Below are 25,336 nucleotides of genomic sequence, written 5' to 3' on the forward strand. Positions count from 1 at the left end.
TACTCCGCATTCATTTCTTGTGACAGGCAATAGTCACTGAATCACAGGTTTCACTGGAACACTACTGTTGCCTTTGTCAAGGACGAAAAACCGATCACGTGTCCGCCAGGCGAAACGTCGAGATGCTGGATTGTCCCTGGCCCCTGGGATTTCATCGAGACTTTTGGCATGATGCTTGACAGGAGAAGGTGGTATAGTGCTGAAAGAGCTTGCTGTTGTCGGCCTCACAGAGGTGGGCAACATCAGGATTAACGCTCTAAGGGAATGTGTCCCGCGCCGACTTCTGAGGGAACTGTGCCGACATATATCTGACCGCGTCTGAGGATAACCCAAGAAAGAACCCCACGCAGCACAGCCGTCATCGGGATTCGAACCCGGATACCTCCCAGTGACATGGCCAGCAGGCTAACCACTCGGCGTATGGCCATGTCACGTCGAGACGGGGAGGTACCCGGGTTCAAACCCCGGTGCCGGCTGTTCTGTCTGGGGTTTTTCCTGCCTGACAAGCGCCTTGTCCCGTCAATTAAGTCTTCCGTTTTGTTGGCTTTGCGCTTTTAGTTTAGTACATGTACTTGCCGAATAATCCGACGGCTATACCGTGGCACAGGGATTATCCCAATGAAGGCTGCTGAGAGAACTTCGCATGTTTTCTGTGGTTGATAGTTTTATTTATTTATTTATGTCAATACCTCACGTGCCCTCAGGGGGCGTTGTGTGAGGGGGAGGTTACATCAACAGATATACACAACAGGAGAAGCAATTAAACACATAAGAAAAAACAATATTGTGAAATCATTTCGAGTTAAAAATATGAGATGATGATAGGGAAATTATGTACCAAAACTGGCACCTAGCTGGCTGCGAAAAACTGAAAAGTCGGAGTTGGCTACGATAGACTGGGGAAGGTTGTTCCAAGCAATGATGGTTTCGGGGGAGAAAGAAAATTGGAAATGGGATGTATACGACATGGAATGTGGTGGATTTTATGGGCATGGTCGATCCTAGAGGAGATGTAGTGGGCCGTAGTGATGAACCGAGGTCGGATGGTTGTATGTTGTACACTCTAAATCGTTTTACACCTTAAAGGGTGTAAATCAAAATGTTCATGGCGCACACCTTTTAAGGTGTATTTTAACACCCTCGTGGCAATTGGGGTGTAAAGGTTGTAACGCCAAATAAAACTGTCGGATTCGTGGCAATATGCTGGTAACCGTGTATTCACAATTTCCAGCATATTGCATATAATCACGTTGAGGTCCATATATGTATGTGTATCAAGGTGATTAAATATGTGTGTAAACATGCACAGCCGACATACAGAAAATCATGTATGGCGTGGCAACTGTGCATGGCAATGAAGCATGGCAGCTGTATATAGCTTTTCGTGAAATTGTAGACCTTCTCATGAGCAGGCACCTCCCCCATATGCATGTTCATTACTTAGAACGTTGCATTTATTCGTTTCTTCAAGGCTTTGCAGTGTTGCACCCACAAATATCTAACCCCTGTAAAATGCATTACATTGTTCATTATCCGCGACTCATCAGGATGTTTGGTCCTCTCCTAGCTGTATTGTGTATGCGTTTCGAAGGGAAACACCAGCATTTTAAGATGTTGCTAGAAAAACTCGTGGTCGCAGCCCTTCATCAGAAATGCCACATCTATTGATGGTTTCAAGGAGATACTACTTCAACATGCCCCAGGAGCAATTCAGAGTTATATTCATGACCGTGATATTCACGCACAATCTATTGTCTATGTAAAAAGTGCAGAAGTAAAAGGTGGTAGCCGTGTTGTAAATCCAAGCCGTGCACTTTTGTAATGTAACTTCCCGTTCCCGGTTGTTGTATACATTTACTTTTGTTCATGTGAACGAAAATAAACATACTCCCTTCCTACACCCAGGCGACACACTTATCACCACATTTCACCTGAGGGTGTAGTACACCATTGTTCCACCCTCAGGAACTTCCAAAACAAAGTTGTAGGGTGTGAAAGGGGTGTGATCTTTGTTAATACACCTATTTTACACCTTTAAAGGTGTGAAACGATTTAGAGTGTAGTATAATTTATGAAATAAACACAGACAAAAGTATTTCCTATGGTGTGCAAGAGGAGGAAGACTGAGGCCTTTAATGATGTAATACTGGACGGAAAAGAATAGTCTGATAAAATAAAGCGAGCTTCTGTGGGTCTACCCAGCAGAGCACGAGGGATTGCATACCCCTCCATCTATCGTTACCCCTCCATCTATAGTTCTGCGGGGCTACCCAGCAGAGCACGAGGGATCTCGTACATCGTCTCTCTCTCTCGTGTACTTGTCTCCATCTTCTTTCCCTTCCCCGTTGTCACCACTCACCTCAACCCGTTCGCTTATTTGCCTCTGCGCTGTGCTGAAGGACCCCGGTCTGTCTGAAACGGCCCTTCGCGTCTGGGATAGTGGCTTGCCTAATAAATATTCGTATAATTTACGTGCAGCCATTGAGTTTCAACCTCGTTCCCAAATACATTTTATTTCTGCCTCGATGTTTCTAAATCGTTGCCGTTCGGTGCCTTTTAAGCAAGGGAAAAGCCCCCAGGTCAGGAACTGCTCTTCTATTCAGTTGACGTATACAACCGCGCCTGACGAGGACTGCGGATCAGCTGCGTCGGAGGGGGAAGTATTTCCGCAAACGCACAGTTGACTTGCTATCACAGGGTGTCCGTCCGTGATGTAATTGCTTTCTGTCTTTCAAAGGGGCGAATTGACGTCGGACGTCAATTCGCCCCTTATAGCTGGAGAGAGCAGTAAGGTTGCGTAGTGCCCTGAACTGTGTATCATGGGCGTGGTCCACACGAAGCGAACGAGGAGCATATATAAACCGTAGTGGGGTACTACCAGGGGTGGGGTTTACACTCTGGTGCACTCTAAGAAAAAAAGGAGTACTTTCACTCCTTTTGGGGAGTAATTGCATTGCCACAAAAAATAGTCCCTTTCGGGAGTAAATGCACGGGAGTAAATGAACGTCACAGAATGAAGACCGCATTTCACGCGCTGTTGTAAGAGTCCCAGGTACATAATTGGTGCGCATGCATGAAGATACTTTGAAACAAACCGTCAACCGTGATATATCGAGTGATATAAAATCTTGCCCCATACTAGGGCACAATTTGCGAAGAAAGATGCGCTAACTGTTTCTTACTCTGTGTGGCTGGAAAATTGCTACGTTGTGTGAGTTATACAGCCTTATGTCGTTCAAATTGACCAAGCGCACATATTTACGTAGACTTTTGCATTCAGGAGTCCATTCGCGAAGTTTAGTGACAATTTGCAGTCCTGGGGAGTAAACGTCGGGACTAGGTTAGGGGACTAAAATGGGGAGTAACTGCAGACTAGGGGAGTAGAAGCTGCAATTACTCCCCATTTTACTCCTTTTTTTCTTAGAGTGTGGGGTGCACGCTCGGTAATACTCCGCTCAACAGCGGTCGGGCATACCGTATATGTCTTACCACTCCTGAGGAATTTGATGCCTTTGGGATCTGGGTCTGATACTGCACGGTCTGTACCCTACACTGATCGACATTTCTGCCTGCCTATCATACTGGGAGCATGTTACCCTTATAAGAGTCTCGTAGTCTCTGGTAAATGTGTGACTGCCCCTATAACATATGACACGAAAATTAGTTTAACGAAAGAGTCGTTTGCGTTTTAGCCATGGTGTCCCTCTGAAACAAAGCATAATATCTTTTGCAAGGAAACGTGATGAGAGCGCACCTGTCTCGTGAACGCTCACGAAAAAGCGTGAACCAGGCGGGCCTGGCAGGTGCACGAGGCCCAGGCTGTCACGCTCACTGACCAATTCAAACTGGCCCACCCATGAATTTCAGTGGCACCAGTCCGTAGCATAAAGCCGCCCAAGAAAAGAAAAAAAGTAAAGGGCTCGAAGGGCACAGAGACAGAACTAGTGTACACATGTGTGCTTTTGTACAAATAACCTGGTAAATCATAGTAATCAGATGAGCCCTTTCTTGCAAGACAGTCGGTCAGAACCTGTTGAATATTATTAAATCTGCCCTTTATCACGGGAACACCGTTGTTACGGTGTCCTTCCTGCATTGCGGGTTCTAAACGAGGACCACGTACTGATAAATGTAGCGCGAAACTGAACGCTGCGAAGCTGGCATCATCAAATAAAGCATCCCTTCGGAACCACCAGATTTGCCAATGTTTCCACCACCCTTCGTGGGTACGACAAGCCTCCTCGTGATTCCCCTCCGAGCGCACTCATCTCGAGGTATCACTGGGCCCACCTGGATGCCTGACGTCATGCCATCATCCGTCCCGTAAAGAGCATGCGTCGTGACCGGTGCGACCTCGCCCACCGTGCGCCACATAGCGGAGGCTTGGGGGTGCCCCGAGCGGTTTTCTCCCACTTTGAAAATCTGCACCGACCGACTGGCTCGTTTGACAGCTCGTGGCCTACCTTTGTGCTGCTATGGAGAAGATACTGGTGGACATCGAGTAGCCAGTTGCGATGGTCATCTGCGGGAGCCGGCACGTGCCCGACGACGACAACAGGCGTTTACTTCGGAGTATCGAGCAGCTCAACCAGCAAAAGCAAGGCAGTGAGTGAAAGGCTACGGCCCACCGCTTGTTAAGAACATTCTGTGTAGTCGCCGTTCCGACACACTGAACATTGCTTGTTTATTGGGGGAGGGCTTTCACTTAGTGACCGGAGGACTTGCATTCCTTAGCAGTTCATGTCCTCCGTTCTGATCTGTGCAAGTAGTGGAGTTCGTTTGCTGTTGGACTTGGCCATAGGTGGTTGTGCTTTCATTGTGTTGGGCAGTTTGCTGAATTGTCATGCTGCACATATGTGCCGGTTGCTGGTCCTGCCCTAATGTGTGTCACTGTCACGTGTATACGATAGGAATCACGGCCGTGAGTGTTTGAGCGTTGTTGTCAAACGTTGGTCGTTTGTGCGGGATTCAAAAATAAAGTTGAAAGAGTGATTAGGTTCCGCGAGGGGGTGTGTCCTATACCCCGTATTTAAATCGAAGAAGTTCGGGTCCGATGGGGGGTCCTAATGTTTTCTTTTTTCTTTTTTTACAAAGTCCTGTCAGCGAAATTACTTCCCTTTGAATCCTCTTTTTAAGCTCATTATAAACGCACAATGCACCGCACAGTGATTTGGGCAGGATTTTCATTTCGGGGGTTGTGTGGGGTGTGGGGAGGGGGGAGGTTGTAATTTCGAGGGTGTGATATACACCTATCTTCTGGCCTCTCGGGGTTTTCTAAACTTTCTAGGAGATTTCTTTCTCTTTTCTTTCTTTTTTTGAAGGGGTGTTATGTAAGATCTTTGGGGGTGTTAGGGGCATGGACGGATACAAATATTTTTCTGAAGGGCTGGGGGTTCGGTCTAGGGCAGCATGCCACATACACTGCGAAACCAATTGAAGCACTCGGTGACGATAGAAATTGGTGGTGGGGAGGTAAGGACATCCGGAATCCTCCGCTAGGTCCGCCCCTAATTAGGGTGTGAGGGGACAATTTGAGAAAATGCTGCATTGTCGTTTTCAAGAGCCCTGCACTTTTAGGTGCGAATCTACACTCTTAAAAATGAACTTCACCACATAGCACGCTCCTAGCCAACCATCACCCCGAATGACAACGTTCTCGCACTAGATTTGTTGAAAACGGGAGGAGGAGCCTATTTTGTGTCCATTATGCACGGCACAAAATAGGCTCCTCCTCTCGTTTTCAACAAATCAGGGGCGAGAACGTTGTCATTCGGGATGGTGGTTGGCTAGGAGCGTGCTATGTGGTGAAATTCATTTTTAAGAGTGTACAGAAGCTGAATTTCGTTTAAACTGCTTTCCTTGTTCGTTTATTTTCTTTTACGCATTTCAACCGAGACACACTATTATGATGATTCGGTTGGGAGTCTAGAAATTCACTCCATTCGTCAGTTCGTTGAATCCGTTCATTAGTATTCGTCATGTTGCGCTAATGAACGCTAGCAGGACGTGGAGGTATATCTTTTTGGTGATGGTGATGCGATAAAGAAAAAGGTACATGATAAGGTATGTGACAGGGTATATCTTGTTTTACCATTAATACACTCTAAAAACAAAACTTCACCACATAGCACGCGGAAGGCGAACCATTGCACAGAATGATACCTTTATCACTTTGTGTGGAAGTGCGGGGCATACGCTTTTTTGTGACAGAATTAACATAACTGCATAAATGTCACAAAAAGGAGTGCGTCTGCCGTTTTCAACGAATCAGGCGAGAGAACGATGTCATTCGAGATGATGGTTCCGTTTTAAGAATGTACTGGTCGAATTTTCTGTGCGTCATGCCTTTGTACTTATACAAAACTGACTTCATTATTAATATCCCCGAAATCGCTATGGGCCAGCGAGTAGACCCTTTGCGTCGCTGTTCGAGGGAATCCTTCACCATTTCCATAGGGACCAGCTACTGGAGAGCACCAGGCATTTAGTGCCGTGGGAGTATACAGATGTATTTTGTCGAAGCTCAGGGAATTGCGCGTCACGCGAGTCTTTCCGCAGTATAGACATAGTATACACGTTTTGCTCCCCCCAAAAACAACAGGTGCTGCCCCAGTTATCATCGCGTTTAACGGAGCGTTGTACCGGCTCCCACGGCGTCCACACCTGCAACGCAGCGAAACAATCCGTCTATAAATGTGTGTCCGACAAAGGCATTCGTCGTTTGTTATACATTATACACATTCTGTGCCCACGTCGTTTTGGTTTCACAATTTTGTAGTAGAAAGCGACAGCCTGTTGCTAAGCAAATGTCCTCGTTTCTCGCTCTCTTATTTCACTTCATGTCTGTGGCGTTCAAACTGAACCGAACACATTGTCAGTTCTATACACTGCTGAAACTGAACTTCACCGCACAGCACACGCTGTGCGCCAAGCATCGCCACGGATGGTAGGATTATCGCTTCTGATTCGAGGAGAGAGGAGGCGTATGCCTTTTTGTCATAATTTGGTAACCTTTGGTAATTTGTAACTTTCCCCGAGGCATACAGGCCATGCTCCATAGGCTCCGCACTGGATCCGTTTACCAACTCTATTCACAGCACATCCTGCGAGACTGCCGACCATACCATTCCATGCGCGAAGCCCATCTCCCTCACTCCAACTCGGGCACGCTAGCTGACATCCTCTACCCCGGTGATTCTTCTGCCGAACGTTCTGCTTTTTAAAACAAGAAACCTTATTCTCTTTCTGCTGAAGGCGGGTCTTGCTCAACGACCCCTCTAACACTTTGCTCTTCCCGACGAACTCATGCACCCTTTACTCATCTTCACCCTGCATCCTCCATCCGTCTTCCTTTCTTTGTGCTATAGTCGTGACGACGACCACTTCTGTGTGGCCAACAACGGCGAGCCGATCCTGCCATTACCTCCCCTGTCATAATTTGGATATATGATAAGCGGCAAAAAAGGCGTGCGCCCCCTCTCTTCTCGAATCAGAACCGATAACCCTATCATTTGTGGCAACGGTTGCCGCACAGCGTGCTATGCGGTGAAGTTCTGTTTTTAAGAGTGTAGGCACTTGTTGCTCGTACAGTAGGTACATACGTACAATAGACAACCTCAAGCAGTCTGCTGATTGGGCTCTAACGGGACTCTTACGCCAATCACACTGCCACCCGCCGTGTCGGGGTTGATGGACAGTTTGATTAGGACCCGAAGAGACGTCATTCTTTCAGGTCGTTGCCACTCACGCAATAGATTTCAGTGACGAGACATGGCGATCATTCTGTTACTCTCTATATCGGATTGTCTGTCCGAGAGAAACAACTTCATTAGTACTACGCGTAAAAGCGGCAGCAAGAAGCGAAGACGAATAGATATTGGTACTGAAAGTTGAATTTGGTACACTAACGTCCCTATACTGCAGTGGAGATAAATGATCATGAACGCGCGTTTTTCTGTGGCAGTAAAAGCGAAACAACGGAAACAGTAAGTTGCCGTAAACATTGCACCAGGCCACAGTTACATAAGCGCAAAGAGTCGAGGCCGGTTTGTGTTTATTCAGCTGCTTTTCCTTCGTCGGCCACGGTACACAAAAAGAGAAAAAATACCATTTTGGCGTATACACTTAATCCTATAAGTACAGAACTTTCGATGACAGTTGCATTTATTTCGAACGTTTCGAGTGCATGTACGTTATAAATGGCTGTGTCTCTGCTCTTTTAGTGCGACGTCGTAATATTCGAAAGCCAATTCGTTCGACGAAAAACGTTGCGGGGGAAAATCGCATTTTACCCGAACAGCTAAGGCCCCTATGCGGATGATCTGCACACGACTGTCACTTTCCATTTCGGAAAATATGCCAGTTCCTTGCATTTCTCTACACCATAATGTATCTCAACTAGAATGGGAATTAGAAGGAAACTATATCACGCCAGTCAACGTGGATTACACGCGCGCTGTAATTCTATCTGCCTTTTACTTTCTTTCTGAGCCAACATTGCAGCCGAAATGTGCTGTGGGCTGTTGAACTATGCACCCGTAATAGTTTCTTCCTACCTTGAGTTTATCGACGATGTGAGTGTTTGGCTCGGACGCCATGGCAACGACCCTATATACGGCATTATTTCCTCTTTTTTCATCGTGCTCTGTGTGTGAGGCGGGGAAGAGTGGGCATAGCGTCTGGCACCAATACCGCTCCACCCCTCCCTGCCTTACGCTAATTGCATCACGATAATGGTGCTTTACTAACTTCACCACATAACACGCTGAAACCAACCATTACACAGGAAGATACCGTTATCACTCCTGATATGGAAAGCGTACGCCTTTTTGTGACAACTAGCGTAACTGCTTTTGTCTCACAAAAAGACATACGCTTCCCGTTTTCAACAAATCAGGGTAGAGACTAATGTCATTCGGAGTGATGGTCGGCTAGGAGCATGTTCTGTTCTAAGAGTGCATGGTAGTTAGTATAGGAGAACTTGTGATGCTAAAAGTCTGTACCTGCGCTACAAACGCGCCGCAGAGACCCTATCTATTGCAGCACCTGTTTTTTTGACTGGGTGTGCTTCGGGCAATAATAAAAGAAAAACGGCCAACAGGAACTTGCGTTAGTATGGTGCCTTATACTCCATAAGCATGCTGGAGGCAGATCAGTCATCATATAGCGGAAAGACAGTGCTGTAATACCAAGATATTTCCTTGTCGCCAATATTGATGCGGCGTCTTGCAGCATACGCAGGAGACAAGTCGCTGACCGCGTGCCATATTGCAATTTAACTTTATAATACCAGCATGCTCGCACAATCTCTCTCCTTGCGTTAACTTTATTCTCTTTTGTTGGCGTGCAGTGATAGTGATGCTTGTTGCGACACACACGACGCTCTTGAAACAGAGGGGGGGGGGGGATTTCGATATTGGCTCGCAGTTGTTGGCTAAACGCTAGTGGGCATCGTCACGGCTATGTAGCCAAGAAGGGATGGGAAAGGAACAGAACTTTACACGCTCCTAGCCAACCACCATCCCGAATGACATCGTTCTTTCTCCTGATTTGTTGAAAGTGCCCAGGCAGCACACTTACGTGGTCCATTATTGTGGGGCATGGGAATATTACTCCAGGATTGCCAACAACCGGTCAATATTGACTAGTCATTGGAAATATGGTCGCCATATAGCCAGCAAACAGGCAATATTGGCTGAAGGCGGGCAATGTGGTCTATACATATAGCCGAGGGCCAAAGAATATGGGATCGAAGTGGGCAATACGGCCTGAATACAGCCTGCGACCAAACAGTATTGGCTGAAAGTGGGCAGTGGTCTACCTATAGCCGTCGGCCAAAGAATATTGCCTGAAAACTGGCAATATAGTTTGCATATAGCCGTCTGCCAAACAATATGCCATGAAAGTGGGAAATATGGTCTACATTATGCCGGAGACCAATCAATATTGGATGAAAATGGGCAATATATGGTGTACATGTAGCCGTCTGCAAAATAATATTGGATGAAAACTGGCAATATAGTTTGCATATAGCCGTCTGCCAAACAATATGCCATGAAAGTGGGAAATATGGTCTACATGCATGTTGCCGGAGACCAATCAATATTGGATGAAAATGGGCAATATATGGTGTACATGTAGCCGTCGGCAAAATAATATTGGATGAAAACGGGCAATATATTGCCAGTTTTATGGTCTACCCATGGCCTACCGTATATGGTCTACATATAGACGCCGGCCAAACACTATTCCATGAAAGTCGGTCCATGGGGTCCCAGGGTGGGCATATTTTGGATTGGGATACCACTATGGCCCGATTTTGCAATGCCAACTGGTTCAAGAGTGGTTGAGTACAGGGAAAGGTAACGGAATCTTTTTCGTTTCCGATACCACCTCCGTTACTGGACCTTATTTGTTTCTGTTTCAGTTTCGGTTACCACCATTGTTGCTTTCGTTTCCGTTACGTTTCCGTTTCGGTTTTCGGTACCGCCCCCACCTCCCGCTTTTTGTTTTCCTTCTTTCTTTTCTTTCCTTTAAAAAGAAAGACCATTGAGACCGTGACAAAACTTAATCCCTCTACGTTCTGAAGTCTATTTTGAGTACTCCAGGGGATACATGCATACAAGAGACAACGTTTATTCACACACACACACACACACACACACACACACACACACATAAATGGGATGATGATGTGGTGATGTGGTTATTCAAAATACACATATAGGTACGTGATTTCTGTGAACAGGTAATATGAACATGGTTTCCAGGAATGTTACTCACGCTTGCAACTTCCGGTCATAAGCGTAGAAGAACTATGCTGCTTCTATTTACTGTATATTACTTACTTATATATGCTCCAGTTTGATAGTTCATTTTAGTTTTAGTTCTTCAGTTAATTTTAGTTTGCTTCATTGAGGTTTATTTCATAAATTTATCTACATGATATGGTGAAGAATTGCAATAATTCGTGTCCTGCGGTACCCGAATTGTTACCGTAAATTATTGTCGTTTCCGTTTCTGTTTCAGGTATTCTAACAGTGCGATATCAGTTTCCGTTTCTGTTACCGTTACCTGCTATATTTCCGGTATAATACCGTTTCCGTTTCTGTTACCGTTTCTATTACCTTTCCCTGGTTGAGTATCGGCATGCCTGCTATCGGCTCAGATATGGCCACTGTATTTCCCATATACTGTACCAATTAGGCCAGTACTGGCATACAATCTATCCAATATTTGTCCAGCGTGGGACCCGTATTAGTTCACCTTTTGTGCAGCAGGATGCCAATACTGGTCCCAGACTGGTCAAATGTTGGCAACGTTGGCACAGTTTTACAAATGAAATCCTGCCCTATAGAAAGGCCAAATATTGACATCCTCTCATTCAGCCCCCATATTGCCACTGCAGTTCCTACGAAGATATGGAAAACATTTCTGGCGGGTACCCCGGTATGTAACAGGTTGTCACAATGCAGGTGACATATCGGTCAAGACACCAGAAGTATTCGCGCCAACAGTTTTTGACGATTTGTATTTTGCGAGGGTTAAAACTCAACGCGTTACGGGTGCGCTTCTCTCCCTCGTCCTATACCCTCCCTCGCAGTGGGCTTGCTTTTATGTTCTGAATATAAGGTTTACGTCGCGAGACAACTGAGATCATGAGCGACGCCACAGCGGTCGGTCTGTGGATTGCTTTTGCCCACCTGAGGGTTCTTTAACGTGCGATGAAAGCTCATCACACGGCACCCGCGTATTTAACGTCCCTCGCGGAAGACGGCTTGTCTAAGCAACTTGTACCCTGCCACCAAGTTGCTGGCGTCCACGGCCGGGTTCGAACCCACGATCTCTGGATCAGAATGCGAACACGCTACCGACTGAGCCACCGAGGCCCTTTTATTTTCTGTATCTGTTCTAATGCGGTGTCGAACAAGAACCACTGAAACCTGGTGAGTATAGTTTGAAGCGGAGCAACAACAAAAAGCCTGTGGTGTGATACCAAGTGTGGGTTCCCCGGCGCCTTGTGCCAAGAGTTTTGGCCTTTTTTTATCAAGCTTTTCTCCGTCTTCGTTTCCATTTCTGTACGATTTTTTTTTTCGCACAAAATTTTCGGGTCAGAAGTTGTAATTCACTTCATAGGACTGCCAGTAACGCAGGGAACACTATAAAAAGGTAAAAAGATAGGGAATGTGGTAACTGCACTAGCAAACCGGTACTTGGACGTGGTCATGCCAATACACTACGACAGTAAGTCTCTGCGCATGAGGGAAAGAAAGGGTTGGAGGAAGCACATGACAAAGCGTCTGTCCACTCAGAAAGCAGCAATAAGGGGGTATTCGCAAACGGGCCGCAACACTATAATGTATAATGGTGAAAAAGATGAAGCAACGTGGACCTCACGTGCAGTTGTTGTGGTACCTTTTTTGAGGGCAATCCAATGAGACCGTTCTACGTGCACCAGGGGAAAGGGAAAAGCTGAGGGACTGCGCGAAAGGCTGGCCTACTTTCATAGCGTATATTGTACCTGGATTGGGCCTAGATTGACTTCCCATTTACCCAATATATGGGACCATATGCGAGACCAATATTGAGCTGCTGCCTGGGCAATATGCACTCTTAAAATCAACTTCACCACATAGCACGCTCCTAGTCAACCATCATCCCGAGTGACATCGTTCTTTCCCTCGATTTGCTGAACACGGGGTGCGTACGCCATTTTTTGTGGCATTATGCAGTTCATAATTGCCACATTGGCGTACGCCCCCCGTTTTCATCAAGTCAAGGCAGAGAACGTTGTCATTCGGGATGATGCTTGGCTAGCAGCGTGCCATGTGGTGAAGCAATGTTTTTAGAGCGGCGAGTCCTTTCACCATCACCACCACCACCAATGTTTTTAGAGCGTGGGACCTACATTGGCAATACTGGAGCTGGATATTGGCGTACCAATATTACACTCTTCAAAATGAACTTCACCGCATAGCATGCTCCTAGCCAACCATCATTTCGAATGATATCGTTGTCTGCCCTGATTTGTTGAAAACGGGAGGAGAGCGCCTTTTTTGTGACACTTAGTATGCTGTTCATAATTGTCAAAAACGAGGCGTACGCCTCCCGTTTTCGACAAATTCAACAAATTTCAACAACAGATAACGTTATCATTCAAGATGATGATTGGCTAAGAGCATGCTATATGCGGTGAAGTTCATTTCTAAGAGTGTAGGCCTCCCTTGGGCCGGGTTGCAATTGTAAAATTGCGCCAACATTAGGAATCCGAGATAGCCAATCTTTGTCCAGCTTGGAACCCACATATGGGTGCTGCATGGGCGGGATGGATCGGCCTTTATGAGACATTTTGCATAATGTGTCCAAAACAGGCGTACACCTCGTATTTTCAACAAGTCAGGAGGCAGAACGATATCGTTCCAAACGACGGTTAGCGCCGGGCCATGCTATGTGGTCAAGTTGTCATCTTGTGGTTTGCGCACAACAGCATTTTCATTTTTTTAACGAACACTAATGATTATTTTTCGCGCACGACGGTGAAGGAACTCGAGAAAATCCGTTATCCCGAAACACACACACCTTGCCATCTCATCCTCGCAATTTGACAGCATAATACGCTTGGAGATTCATTCAGCATACACGGTGTCCCAAAAAACGTGTCATTGAATTATAATAAAAAAAACTACACCACCTAGAGTCATGCAGTCAATGGCATTTGTTCTTACTGGGTTTTTGCCACCTCCTCATGTGAATGTCGTGTAACTTAAGTTTAATTATGTAAATTTTTGCGAGCTTCAGTCGGAAATTTGCCTAGTAAATGTCACTTTTTTACCCCACCAATGTGAAGAGCGTGTCTAATTTACTCAAATTAATGATAATTGACAGGGATATTCAGGAGCTATCCCATCGGAAAAAATAGCCGTTTTTTTTGTTTTTTTTTTCTAGTTTAGACCGTGGGGACGCTTGACCCTTTGATGGCATCGATACGAACGCAATCCGTTTCTTTGTCCCTGTGACTTTCGTTGCGACGTCGTCCCTGTGACGTCGTGCGACCGTTGAGGATCATAGAACCGGTCTAGTGGTCTTATCGGACATAATCGGGAACCTCCTCGACAGAAAGAACTATCGGTGAACGCATCAGAAGTGTCAGCCGTCGCAAATGCTGACATCGCGGGCGGTTTGTCATCACGTCCTCAGTCAGCGATGCGCGCTATCATGCAAACGGCCGTCACATTTTATAGCGATGCCCCCAGTGAACGTAAGCGGTCGGGAGAATCTTTTAGTCTCAACAGGCCACATAAGAAATCACACAGTGGGACGTTTCGCTGCCGTCAACGATACAGCTACGCAATCGCCTTTGCGTACAGAAGAGATAACTTTGCGCAGGGTGCAGAACCACCACGCTATCCCTTACGTACGCAAAGGTTATAGCGTACGATGCACTAAAACTCTCTATTGTGTAGAGGCAGTGGTTTTCCCAGAATTTCGTTCCTGAGGGGGAGGGGGGTCCGCAAGGGGGTGTATTTACATGTTTAATGCGCAATCTCACAAACTTTTTAGGGGAGTTTCCTCCAGATTTTCTCTTTTTTCTTTTTTTGGGGCGGGGGGGTCTGGATAAATCACTGTTCCAGCGTTCAAAATCCCAGACTCCAAACTCCACAATACCAAAATCCCAAATTGCAATATTCAAGCTTACCTATATCTGCGAGGTTTGAGAATGACCGTGTTTCAAAATAGGATATCAACGTGTTTGATGTCCGTCGAAGTTGGTTTAGCGAATGATGTACATTTTAGCGACGGTTAGGCTTAGCAGGGTGGTGGCGCTGCAGAAGCAACACAAATCGAAGCGACGTCCGTTAGTTTATGGTTAGGTGAGACCTATACGTAGTGACTGCATAGTAGACCTATAGGTTAGCCTAAGTTTGTTGACTACAGGTCCCCACGCGTGTTCTATAGGCGGTGCCGGCATTAGACGTGCCTATTTGGGATTTCGAACGTTTGGAATTTTGGACCCCTGGATTCTTAATTGTGCGAGAGTTCGGGATAGCCCCGTCCAGAGTACCAGGAACGACGTTCCTGAAAACAGACAAAGCGATGGAAGTTTTGGTGCAACTATATATACTGATTCGGTTTTGAAACCATGCACCTGTTCGTGGTAATAAGGGCCACAGCAGCCATTTACTTCGTTCTCAAAATTAATGTCGAACGCAGCGACGAAAGGACCGTAAAAAGAACATCTCATACAATCTGGGACCCGATTCAGACCCGAGCAAAATTCTCGAACTGCTGGACCCGAGCTCGGCCAGTGCCAGGAGTCAAAACAACGTGCGTTTTGCCTATACCTATCCTTTTCTTCGCGTGCAGTGTCCGAATCCAGGGTAGGCGGCGTTCTTCCACTGTGCCCGTCCAGGGGCCCGATCTTCAACTTGTCGTTATCTCATAAGGCGCATTAAATGCATCACTTCGGCCCGTGGTGCTGATGAAAGGGCTCGCCGTTGTCGGCCTCACAGAGGTGGGCAACGTCACGACTGACGCCCTGGAGGAATGTGCGTCCTGGGCCGACTTCTAACTTCTAAGGGAACTGTGCCGACATATGTCTGAAAGCGTCTGAGGAAAACCCAGCACAGCCGGCGCTGGGATTCGAACCCGGGTACCTCCCAGTCTCGATGTGACATGGCCAGCACGCTAACCACTGCGCCACGGGCTCGTGATTCGCCACGAGCTCTTGCGCGAGCCTACCAGAGCGGCTTTCGAGAGCGCGAACTTTAAATATAACGATAACTATCGCTGTGTGAAAATTCAAGATCGGGACGCAGAAGAGCGGAATGATCCTTCATCGAGGAGCGTTGCTTTCCTGAGTCTATAACCTCGTTTTTATTTTGTCCCATATTTTGGCTCCGAGCAAAATATTATTCACACAATAATAAACAATCCCATATTCGGCTTCATCGCAGTCCTAATTGCAGGAAAATTCCCTATTCACTAGTCAACCATCATCCCGAATGGCATCCTTCTCTTCCCTAGTTTCTTGCAAACGGGAGGCTTACGCCTTCTTGTGACGCTTATGCAGTTACGTTTAATTGTCACAGAAAGGCGTACACCACGCACTTTCAGGAGTGATAACGGCCGTCGTGTTATGTGGTCACTGGTCACGTTCTGTTTTACTGCGTTTTCCTCTTTAACTCGAAGAGGCTCGTGTAAAATATTTATGAAACAGAAGAGTACGTCGTCCACAGTTAGCGAACGGCTTGAGGTATCTTGTTCCGCAGCCTATTTATTTTGACCTCCCCCCCTCCCCCTTAAAAAAAAGGGAGCGGGCTCAGTCGTGCGCCTACAGTAGTCGTGCCCGCGCCTAGTGTTTTACATGAGAACGCCACGATCCGGTTCCTTTGCTTCTTTGCGGGATTTTAGTGAGAGAAATATTTATTCATTTATTCAAGAGGTAAGGGCTCGCTGTGCGCGCCGGAAGTTGATTTGCCTCCGCCGCTAATCTTCTAACGTATCTCTCTCGATCGCTCGGTGCTGGACTGTGGGTCTTTTTTGGGGTTCCTCTCGAGCCGCCCTTTCTTCTGATTGCCGTTTTCTTCGATTCTGATGATATGTTAGTTTCATATATGCCGACATTCTGGCAAAATTTTGATATTTCAACTTTGCAAATTTATAAATTTTGGTTATTGTTGTTGAAGCCGATATCGCTAGGGTTCAGGTAGAACCTCTTAAGAGCTTTCCAACGACACCTCGATCGGCGTCCTAGCTTCACGCGTTCGCGAGATACACTGCCCACAAGGAACGCGTACCCAGATATTACTGTCTCTGCAGCACGCGCCCGCCACACCAGAGATTGTGTCAGCCGCCGCCACAATGACCATGTTAGCTAGAATCTTACAGCTGTGACACGTTTATTACTCACTGCCACACTTGTACGTAACAGGTAACGGGTTTGTCCCATCCTACAGTAGGCAATACAACAGGTAACGGGTAATTGCGTTACTAGTAATCAATTACTTTTTGAGTAATTTGTAACGCAATCGATTACTTTTGGGGCCCAGTAATTTTTTCAGTAATTCAATTACAATTTTCAGTAATCAATTACCAAGTAATCGATTACTTGGAAACTAAAGATTCCACATTGTTCGGGACGACGCACACACACATATATGGGATGATTCACCGCCGCGAGAAGACAACCCTCTGCCCTCTGCAAGTTCGGTGCAAGGCAGCTGTCTTATCTCTAGGACTTATCCCGCAACAATTACTTACCCGAGGACCCCGAGGTCAATTGCCACACACACACACACACAAATAGAGATACGATGATGAGATGGGGCTGATGCCGGCCAGCAGGCTGGGCGCTGCCCCAGTGCCACTTGTACGTGATGAGAGATGATGATGATTATGATAAGGGGTCCGGTAATCAAAGCAGGGTGGAGAGGCCTGTTGATGACAAGAAGTCCCAGAGGTGACGCAGACCTTGGCGTGTATGAGCTGGACTGGACCATGGGCCCAGCACCTTGCCTATGGTAAAGGGGCGATGATCGATCGCATGCAGTTCGTGCTGCAATATCGCACGCTCCCGCTGGTAGTCCGGGCAGTCCATAAGTAGGTGGTGCAGGTCTGCACGCACACTGCATGCTGCACAAAGGTCCGAGGGCGCACGGCCAAGACGCTGCCTCATAACTGGTGTAAATGCAACATTCAGCCGCATGCGGTGAAGCAGGGATGCGCAGTGTCGCGGAAGGCGATGAGGAAGCGACAGTGAAAGAGAAGGATCCACTGCGTGGAGCAGAGAGTAGGGTGTAATGTCATGCAGCCACTGTGATCTTGTCTTGTCTGCAGAGAGAGCACGGACGAGGGCCTGACGATCACCTTTGGGCAAGATGATAGAGTGGGCTGAAGCTATATGATGACCCCGCAGGGCCGCCCGGTCGGCCTCTTCATTGCCGGGTACGCCGACATGACCAGGTACCCACTGTAATACTACGCAGTGGCCCAGGTCTAGCAGCTCCTTGTAAGTTTCAAGCACGTCAGCAACAATGGACGCGAGAGGACCTCGAATGCCCATTGTTGCCAGGCATTGGATAGCAGCTTTCGAGTCTGTGTAGAAGACCCATGGCCGAGATGAACACTGCAGGATCTTGCGCATGGCAAAGAGCAAAGCATGTAGCTCAGCACATGTTGACGACGTCAGATGCGAGAGACGGAAGATACCAGTTATGTCTTCGGACGGAATAATATAGGCGCATGCAGAGCTGGATTTTGTGGACGAGCCATCCGTAAAAACAGGAGTAAAGCCTGCATACAGCTCGCTCATCATATCCAGTGTGAGCGCCTTGGACACACCTGCAGCGACATCATCCTTTCTCTGCAGCCCGGGAACGGATAGTGAAGCAGATGGCAGAGGGAGGGTCCAAGGTGGTGTTGAACGCGCCTGGGGTTCAACTTGAAAACGTGGCAGGTGAGGCTTTAGCTGTTGAATGCAGGACCTGAACTTGTTATTCCTGCGACGGGAAAGCTTCAGCAGTAAAGGGTGGTGCCGGTGATGAGCCAACAAACGGAGATAGTGACGGCTCGTCTCATTAAAGCGCTGGATAGCAAGCGGAGTCTCTCTCGCTTCTGCCATGACTAAACAAGTATCCGTTGTTCTTGGCACGCCCAGGCACACACGAAGGCTACGTGCCAAAAGACACTGAAGCTTGGACTCGGAGGATGGCGAAATCCCGTGTAATACTGGAAGGCTGTATAGGAGCGGACCACGCACCAAGGCTCGATGAATGGCCAAAAGAGATCGCGCATCGCAGCCCCACCTAAGGCCAGCAATGTGTCGCATTAGGGCGATCCCTTTGGAGAGTTTCGCCTCTAGGCCCGCTATATGTCTTCTCCACGAGAGTCGGGAGTCCAGCGTTACACCCAAGAACTTACATGAGGTGGAGTACTGGAGCTGCTGTCCAGCCACAGAAAGACGATATGGAAGCATGTTCCTTCGCGTGAAGGCGATGACGTCTGTCTTCTCCCACGAGATATCTAAGCCTGCCGTCAACAGGTATTGGTGTATGGAGTTAAGGGTTGACTGCAGTCGCCGCTGAATGGCGGGGCGAGATTTTCCGGTAGTCCAGATGCAGATGTCGTCAGCATAAAGAGAGAAATATACTTTCCTCCCTATGCAGTCCTTAAGACCGGCCATAACTACGTTGAAGAGAAGCGGGCTAAGCACACTTCCCTGTGGCACCCCGTAGTCTGATGGAACAGGCGCAGTATCTCCCTCAGCTGTGCGGATAAACAGGGACCTATCGCGAAGGAAATCCGTGATCCAACGCATGGCCCTTAATGGCAAAGAAGCACAAGTAAGCATGTACAGGATGAAAATGCGACTGACGGTATCATACGCCCGTTTCACATCGAGGAATACAGCCACCATTATCCTTTTGCGGACCATTGCTTCCTGTGCTGCGGACACTAAGTCGATGATGGAATCCAGCGCTGAGCGGTACTGACGGAAACCCGACATTTCTTTGGGAAAAAAAGATCTCTTTTCGAGCCACCATTGAAGTCTGTGAAGTATCATGCGCTCCAACAGCTTCCCGACACAACTGGTTAGGCTTACCGGCCTAAATGAGGACAATTGTGAAGGGATCTTGCCTGGTTTCAGCAAGGGGACGACGCGTGCGCGTTTCCAGGCTTCGGGCAATTTACCTTCCCTCCAGGATGCATTCAAAGCTGACAGAAGACACCCCCGTGACTGCTCATCCAAGTTACGGAGCGCCAGATATGATATGTCGTCCGGACCAGGAGAAGACCGGGCTCGAGAGAGATGAAGGGCGTTCATAAGTTCAGCCAGCGAGAAGTCCATATCCATAGCGGGATCACTGACTGGAGCGGCATCGGCAACTTGCGCAGTTATAGAAGATGCGTAGCACCGGAACGCCGTAGTCGACATTGCTTGTGACCCAGCTGTTATAAGGTGGCAAAAGGAGAGAGCAACGTCTTTTTCGCTTTTGTGCTGCGCCAAAGCAAGGGCGCCCAATGGGTTACGCGAGGGAGGTGCATCCTTGAGGGACCGCAGCACACGCCACACTTTTACAGGACTGACAAACGGCGTCAGCGTTGCACAAAATTTCCTCCATCGCTGCCGATCCAGCGCCGCTAAGGCCTTGGAGACAAGCTTTGCCACAGTGTTCTGCACGTGTAGTGTATTTTTGAGTCCACTGTCCTCTCCCCATTTATGTGTACTATATCTATCCGTAACCCGGCCTGTATGCAGTAAGGTGGACTGTAGGTTGTACCGTGAGCCTGATGAGTCATTTCTGGGAGTTCCAGTTGGGACCCTTTTCTGCTTTTGCAATTCTGCTTCAATGCTGACTTCGTTTTTGCTTCGTTTCGCTTCGTTTTTGCTCAGTTTCCTTTTTTTTTGTGTGGATATCTTTTTTTCTGTCTTCTTTTCTATCTATTTTTATATCGTTTTCTCAGATATCGAAAGTAATTGGCAAAGTAACGCGTTACTTTTCAAGGCGTTACTTCATTACTTTTTCCGGCAAGTAATTTGTAACGGTAAAAAATTACTTTTTCGTACAAGGTAACGGTAACGGTAATCAATTACTTTTTTTTTAGTAACGTGTACAAGTCTGCGTCACTGCGTAACCCGTCATCGAATTCGGGGAGCCAGTCTGTGTGGCTGGTCTTCCGCTCCGATGGCAATACAGGGAATTCGGCAAGCTTTCGCTTGTCCTATTCTACAGTTGGTAATATGAAATTCAGCATAATTTCGTTGCATCGTAAATTTTGACTTGGCTACCAAACCGAACTTACAGACGTTATCACGTCAAAAATTTGCGTCGCCATTAAATGTCGATTAGCCAACAACCATTCCGAATGATATCATTCGGTCTCCCGATTGATTGAAAACAGGAGGAGGCGCCTATCTTGAACATGCATAATGTGTCCAAAATAGGCGCCTCCTCTAATTTTCAACAAATCAGAAAACAGAATGACATCATTCGGAATGGTGGTTGGCTAGGGGGGTGTTACGTGGACTCATAGCTCGAGTCCACGTGTTGCGAAACTCACGATCACAATCATCTGATATAAGGCGTGAGCTCAGCCACAGGCTACGAACTCACGTGGAGGCCGACATGACGTATCGCTGAGCTCGATCATGCCGCATATTAGCGCACTCACCAGATAATATGACACCTGTGACCAGAGATCGGCAAAATAACCCATGCTCTGGTCTCAAGTGTGATGCTATCCATTAAGTGCGCTAATATGATGATCGAGTTCAGCGATACGCCATTATAGAGTTTCAGTACATCGTACGCTATCGCCTTTGCGTACGGAAGGGATAGCGTTGATGGTTCTGCGCACTGCGCGAAGCTCTCTTTCTGTTGTGGGCGTACGCAAGGCGATAGCGCACGATGTACTGAAACTCTCTAATGGCGTATCGCTGAACTCGATCATGCCGCATATTAGCGCACTCACTGGATAATATCACCCTTGAGACCAGAGCATGGGTTATTTTGCCGATCTCTGGTCACAGGTGTGATGGTATCTGGTGAGTACACTAATATGCGGCATGATCGAGTTCAGCGATACGCCATGTCGGCCTTCACGTGAGTTCGTAATCTGCGGCTGAGCTCACGCCTTGGCAGGTGATAGTGATCGTGAGTTCCGCGGCTCGAAATGCCGAGCTATCTATACATATGTGGTGAAGCTCTGTTTTAACAATGTATGAACCGATATCCCGGATATGCCTCTGAGGTAGATACGTGGGATATGTATACTCTCCAGTGACAGGCCGCAGCTACCCAGCCACTCATGCTACACTCTAAAACCGCGGTGGCGGATAAGGGGCATATAAAAGCCGTATACTGTAAAAGGGGTTCATTTCGCGGTCTTAAAGGTACTGTAAAGCAGCACCGATCAAATGTCATTTAGTGTGGCTATTCGATAGTCCACGCCACCAGGACAAAAACTGTGCAAGTTTCATTCCAATCGATGGTGCTGTTAATTAGAAAATTACAATTAAAGATTACGGGCAACACTGTACCAGGTATTCGAAATGAATCCGTACTTCTGACACATATGGCTGCAACCACATTGCATGCGTATAACACTGGGCCCGACATAACAATCCACCACAATCCACCATAAAATCCGCCCCTGCAATCCACACAACGATCCACATCTGATGATAAATGGATAAGCGAACTGAAATGAAATGCTGAGCCCTTGAAAAAAATGTGTCAGACGTTGAAGAAGCCAGACAGCGTCGGGACTTGTTTGTTCACAGAGAGAGTTTGTTCGTTCGAAAGCGGCCGCGAACAAAAGGAGCGCGCAGGCGCAGAAGTAGGGAGAGCCCCCATCGAACAGCGGCCAGCACTGGGTTACTTCGCAAAAACAAGGGTTAACAGGTTAAACTGTTAACAGGGGTTTCAGAATGCATAGGTAAACAGGAAAACTAATAATATGGTTACTAAAATAACGAAGTTCCGATGTCATAGTGTGTAATACCAATTTTCAGTGTTGCCCGCTGTACAGGGGGTTGTTTGACACCAGGCGTCGCACCGCTCCACTACGCAGCATCTTTCATGGCAAATTAAAAATATTTATAGCGCGTTGTCGGTCGTATGGTTCCGCATATGGTATTTAGAAGCAACAAAGTCTCTAGTCACATCGCCGGCATATCATGCTTGTCTACTGCTTTACAGTACCTTTAATAATTCGTGAACTCGTGTGGGAGTGCGTTTCGGAAAGATTTCGCGGGACCTCAATTTTGGGAATTCGTGTGGAAGTGGACGGAAGCGAAAATCGGGGGATCGGGACACTGCCGACAGTAAACGAGAATTAGACGGCCTCTACATGCCAACCTCTACATGCCATACGTTACAGAGGTTATAAGGGAAGGTGGGGCAAGATGAGACAGAAATTTGCGCTTGAATATGGAATTTTTAGTTTTCGCGTTTAAAAAAATAAATAAAAATAAAGTAAAACTAGCCATAGGCACATTCTCAGAGGTCTAGAGCTTCTCATCTGTAAATCAGAACGGACGTAGCCAGTTTTAAAATAAACAGAGAACAAGAAATTCAAAAATGCAGATTGTCTCATCTTGCCCCAACCCTCTGTGCAAGATGAGACACGCCGTGGTAATGAACTATACAAATTAGTTTTTGCAATTCAAGCATCTACACAGCCCCCTTGAGCCCACCGCCCACATGATGTGCAATAAAACCACACAGAACCCGGTACTATTTTGCTCCACCGTCCTTTGCAAACAAGGCACCGCCAGTCTGATGTGTCGCTGGTCGTTCGCTTTTGGGTGCGCTTCTGCTTTGCTGGAAATATAATAGGAAACGGGAAAATTTGCTGGAAAATCTTAGGCAATATGCAAAAAAGTAATATCTCAGTAACAAGCATAAAGCCACCTATAATAGTTGACTTATCAGTTTCTAAATTACATTAAATTTAAAGTGAATTAAATTTAAATTACACTAAGTTGTCGCGTCTTGCCCCGTGCATATCATGGGATGTATTAATTTTTCAGTTAAACACCAGATAACCAAGAGTGCCCATATTTTGCATATATGTATCTAGAAATATATAGGATGTGGACTCACATTGACAGAGTAAGCATGCGACACGCTGCTGCACAGCTGTCAAGAAAAAGGACAACAGAAAATCGCGCTTTTTTTGTGGGTCTTTACATTCCAGGCAGAAGTAACCGATTTTTTTTTCCTCTTCAACGCAAACACCAATCCGGACAATTCTGACGTGCAATAAAGCGGACATGCAGAGCCACCTGTGAGTAAAGTTTCAAGCGCATGGAGCAACGCGTCTCTGAGACAGGCGGCGTCGAGCAAAAAATGTCGCATCTTACCCCGTGTCTCATCTTGCCCCACCTTACCCTACGTTATAGAGGCCTCTACATGTTATAGAGGTTTTCGCGTGAACTCCAAAAACCCGTGACAATGACATCCGTGCTGGTTTTGTGAAAGCAGGTATCTGCAATGCCAAGTGATACACTATGCGAATAAACTACTGATGAAAGATGAAAGTCACTGAAAAGGTTAGCCAGCTGTAGGATTCGAACCCACATCTTCTGTACCCAACCTGGACCTAACCTTTTCAGTGACTTTCATCTTTCATCGTTCGTGTTTGTCCTTTCTATGTTGTTCCAGCCTCAGAACATCAGTTCTGTCTCGTTAAACTACTGATGTTGAAGTGGGGTTTCAATTATAGAAATGTTTGACAAGAAAGTGTGACAATAAAGATCGCCAAGTAAGTCGATTGGTCTTTGTGAAGCTCATATGGTCGCGAAATCCAGTGCCCATACTTTTTCATCCACGCTACCTATATTTCGCGGAACCTTAATTTCGCGAAAACGTTCGATCGCGAAATACGCGAAGATTAAGTCCCCGCGAAAATTTCTACTTTTATACAGTATTACGCTGCTGTTGTGAATTGTCCACCACGCCACCGAAACGTTAGCAACAAAAAGAACGCAATAACAAGACAAAGAAAATAAGCACCCCGCATGTGTTTACTGAAAGAAAAGTGGCATTTTTTCTTTGTTTTGTTTGTTGAGTGCCTCGCGAAACAGTGTGGCGGATAGAAGCGTGGCGAGTACCAATTTTGCCAAATTCGCAGCTGTGTCATTGCTGCAGTTTACAGCACGTCGTGCAACGGCCGGCGTCTTGGTGATGGTTAGTTAGGCGGACGCCGCTGGTTTTCGAGGCGGTTTGTCAATGGCCGTGACACATTGTGACATCGCTTGCGTTGTGGAAGGCCGGTGTCTAAGGCCGTATGAACGCACCGTTGGCATCGTACAAGTCTGGCCGAACTTGTCAGTCGGGGCATCCGTGCACTGTTGGCATCCGCCGATCAGTCATGAAGACAAACTTTCCGTGTAACATCGCAGTACCATTACCATTATCAGTCATGAAAAGCCGGTCAGCAACAGGCTGCGCATCCTATACCTTTTCGAGCACGTTTACGAAATATTGACCATGCTTCCAGCACAACCAACTCTCTCATACCGTGCATGCACACGGGACGGTAGTCACCACTCACCAGTGTGGTCGCGCACTAACAATCGCGTCGGCACGAGAACCAGCGATATTTCAAGGTTGTGTGATTTCCATAGTTCCGCTCATTGTGTCGAGAGTTATTAGAGATAATAACGATATTTGGACGAAATGCAAATGGCGACATTGCATTGTTTCTGATTAAATGGAGAAATCAACTGAATGGGCTGCCTTTTCCATTGTTTACCGTCATCTGAGCGTAAATCTTACCGTCGCACCTTGTTTCTCATCGACGGCATTCCAGCTAGATATTCCTCCTGTAC

At 46.9% G+C, this 25,336-nt stretch overlaps 1 protein-coding gene across 2 annotated transcripts in view; it reads left to right on the top strand.

The window, feature by feature from the left end:
- The window catches only part of LOC135377611 (protein PALS2-like), a 40,857-nt gene that overhangs the window by 1,040 nt on the left and 14,481 nt on the right, over window positions 1–25,336 (top strand). Inside the window, exon 1 of one of the 2 annotated variants that reach the window (XM_064610149.1) lies at window positions 4,405–4,605. The exons of the other annotated variant lie outside the window; for it this stretch is intronic. Within the exon in view, the coding sequence (XP_064466219.1) occupies window positions 4,515–4,605 (91 nt within the window). The 5' untranslated portion in view covers window positions 4,405–4,514. Of the gene's footprint in view, window positions 1–4,404; window positions 4,606–25,336 lie in introns of those variants that run through there. 2 annotated transcript variants of the gene reach the window in all.

The sequence above is a fragment of the Ornithodoros turicata genome, chromosome 1 (genome assembly GCF_037126465.1).
Source record: "Ornithodoros turicata isolate Travis chromosome 1, ASM3712646v1, whole genome shotgun sequence".
Classification (NCBI taxonomy): Eukaryota; Metazoa; Arthropoda; class Arachnida; order Ixodida; family Argasidae; genus Ornithodoros; species Ornithodoros turicata.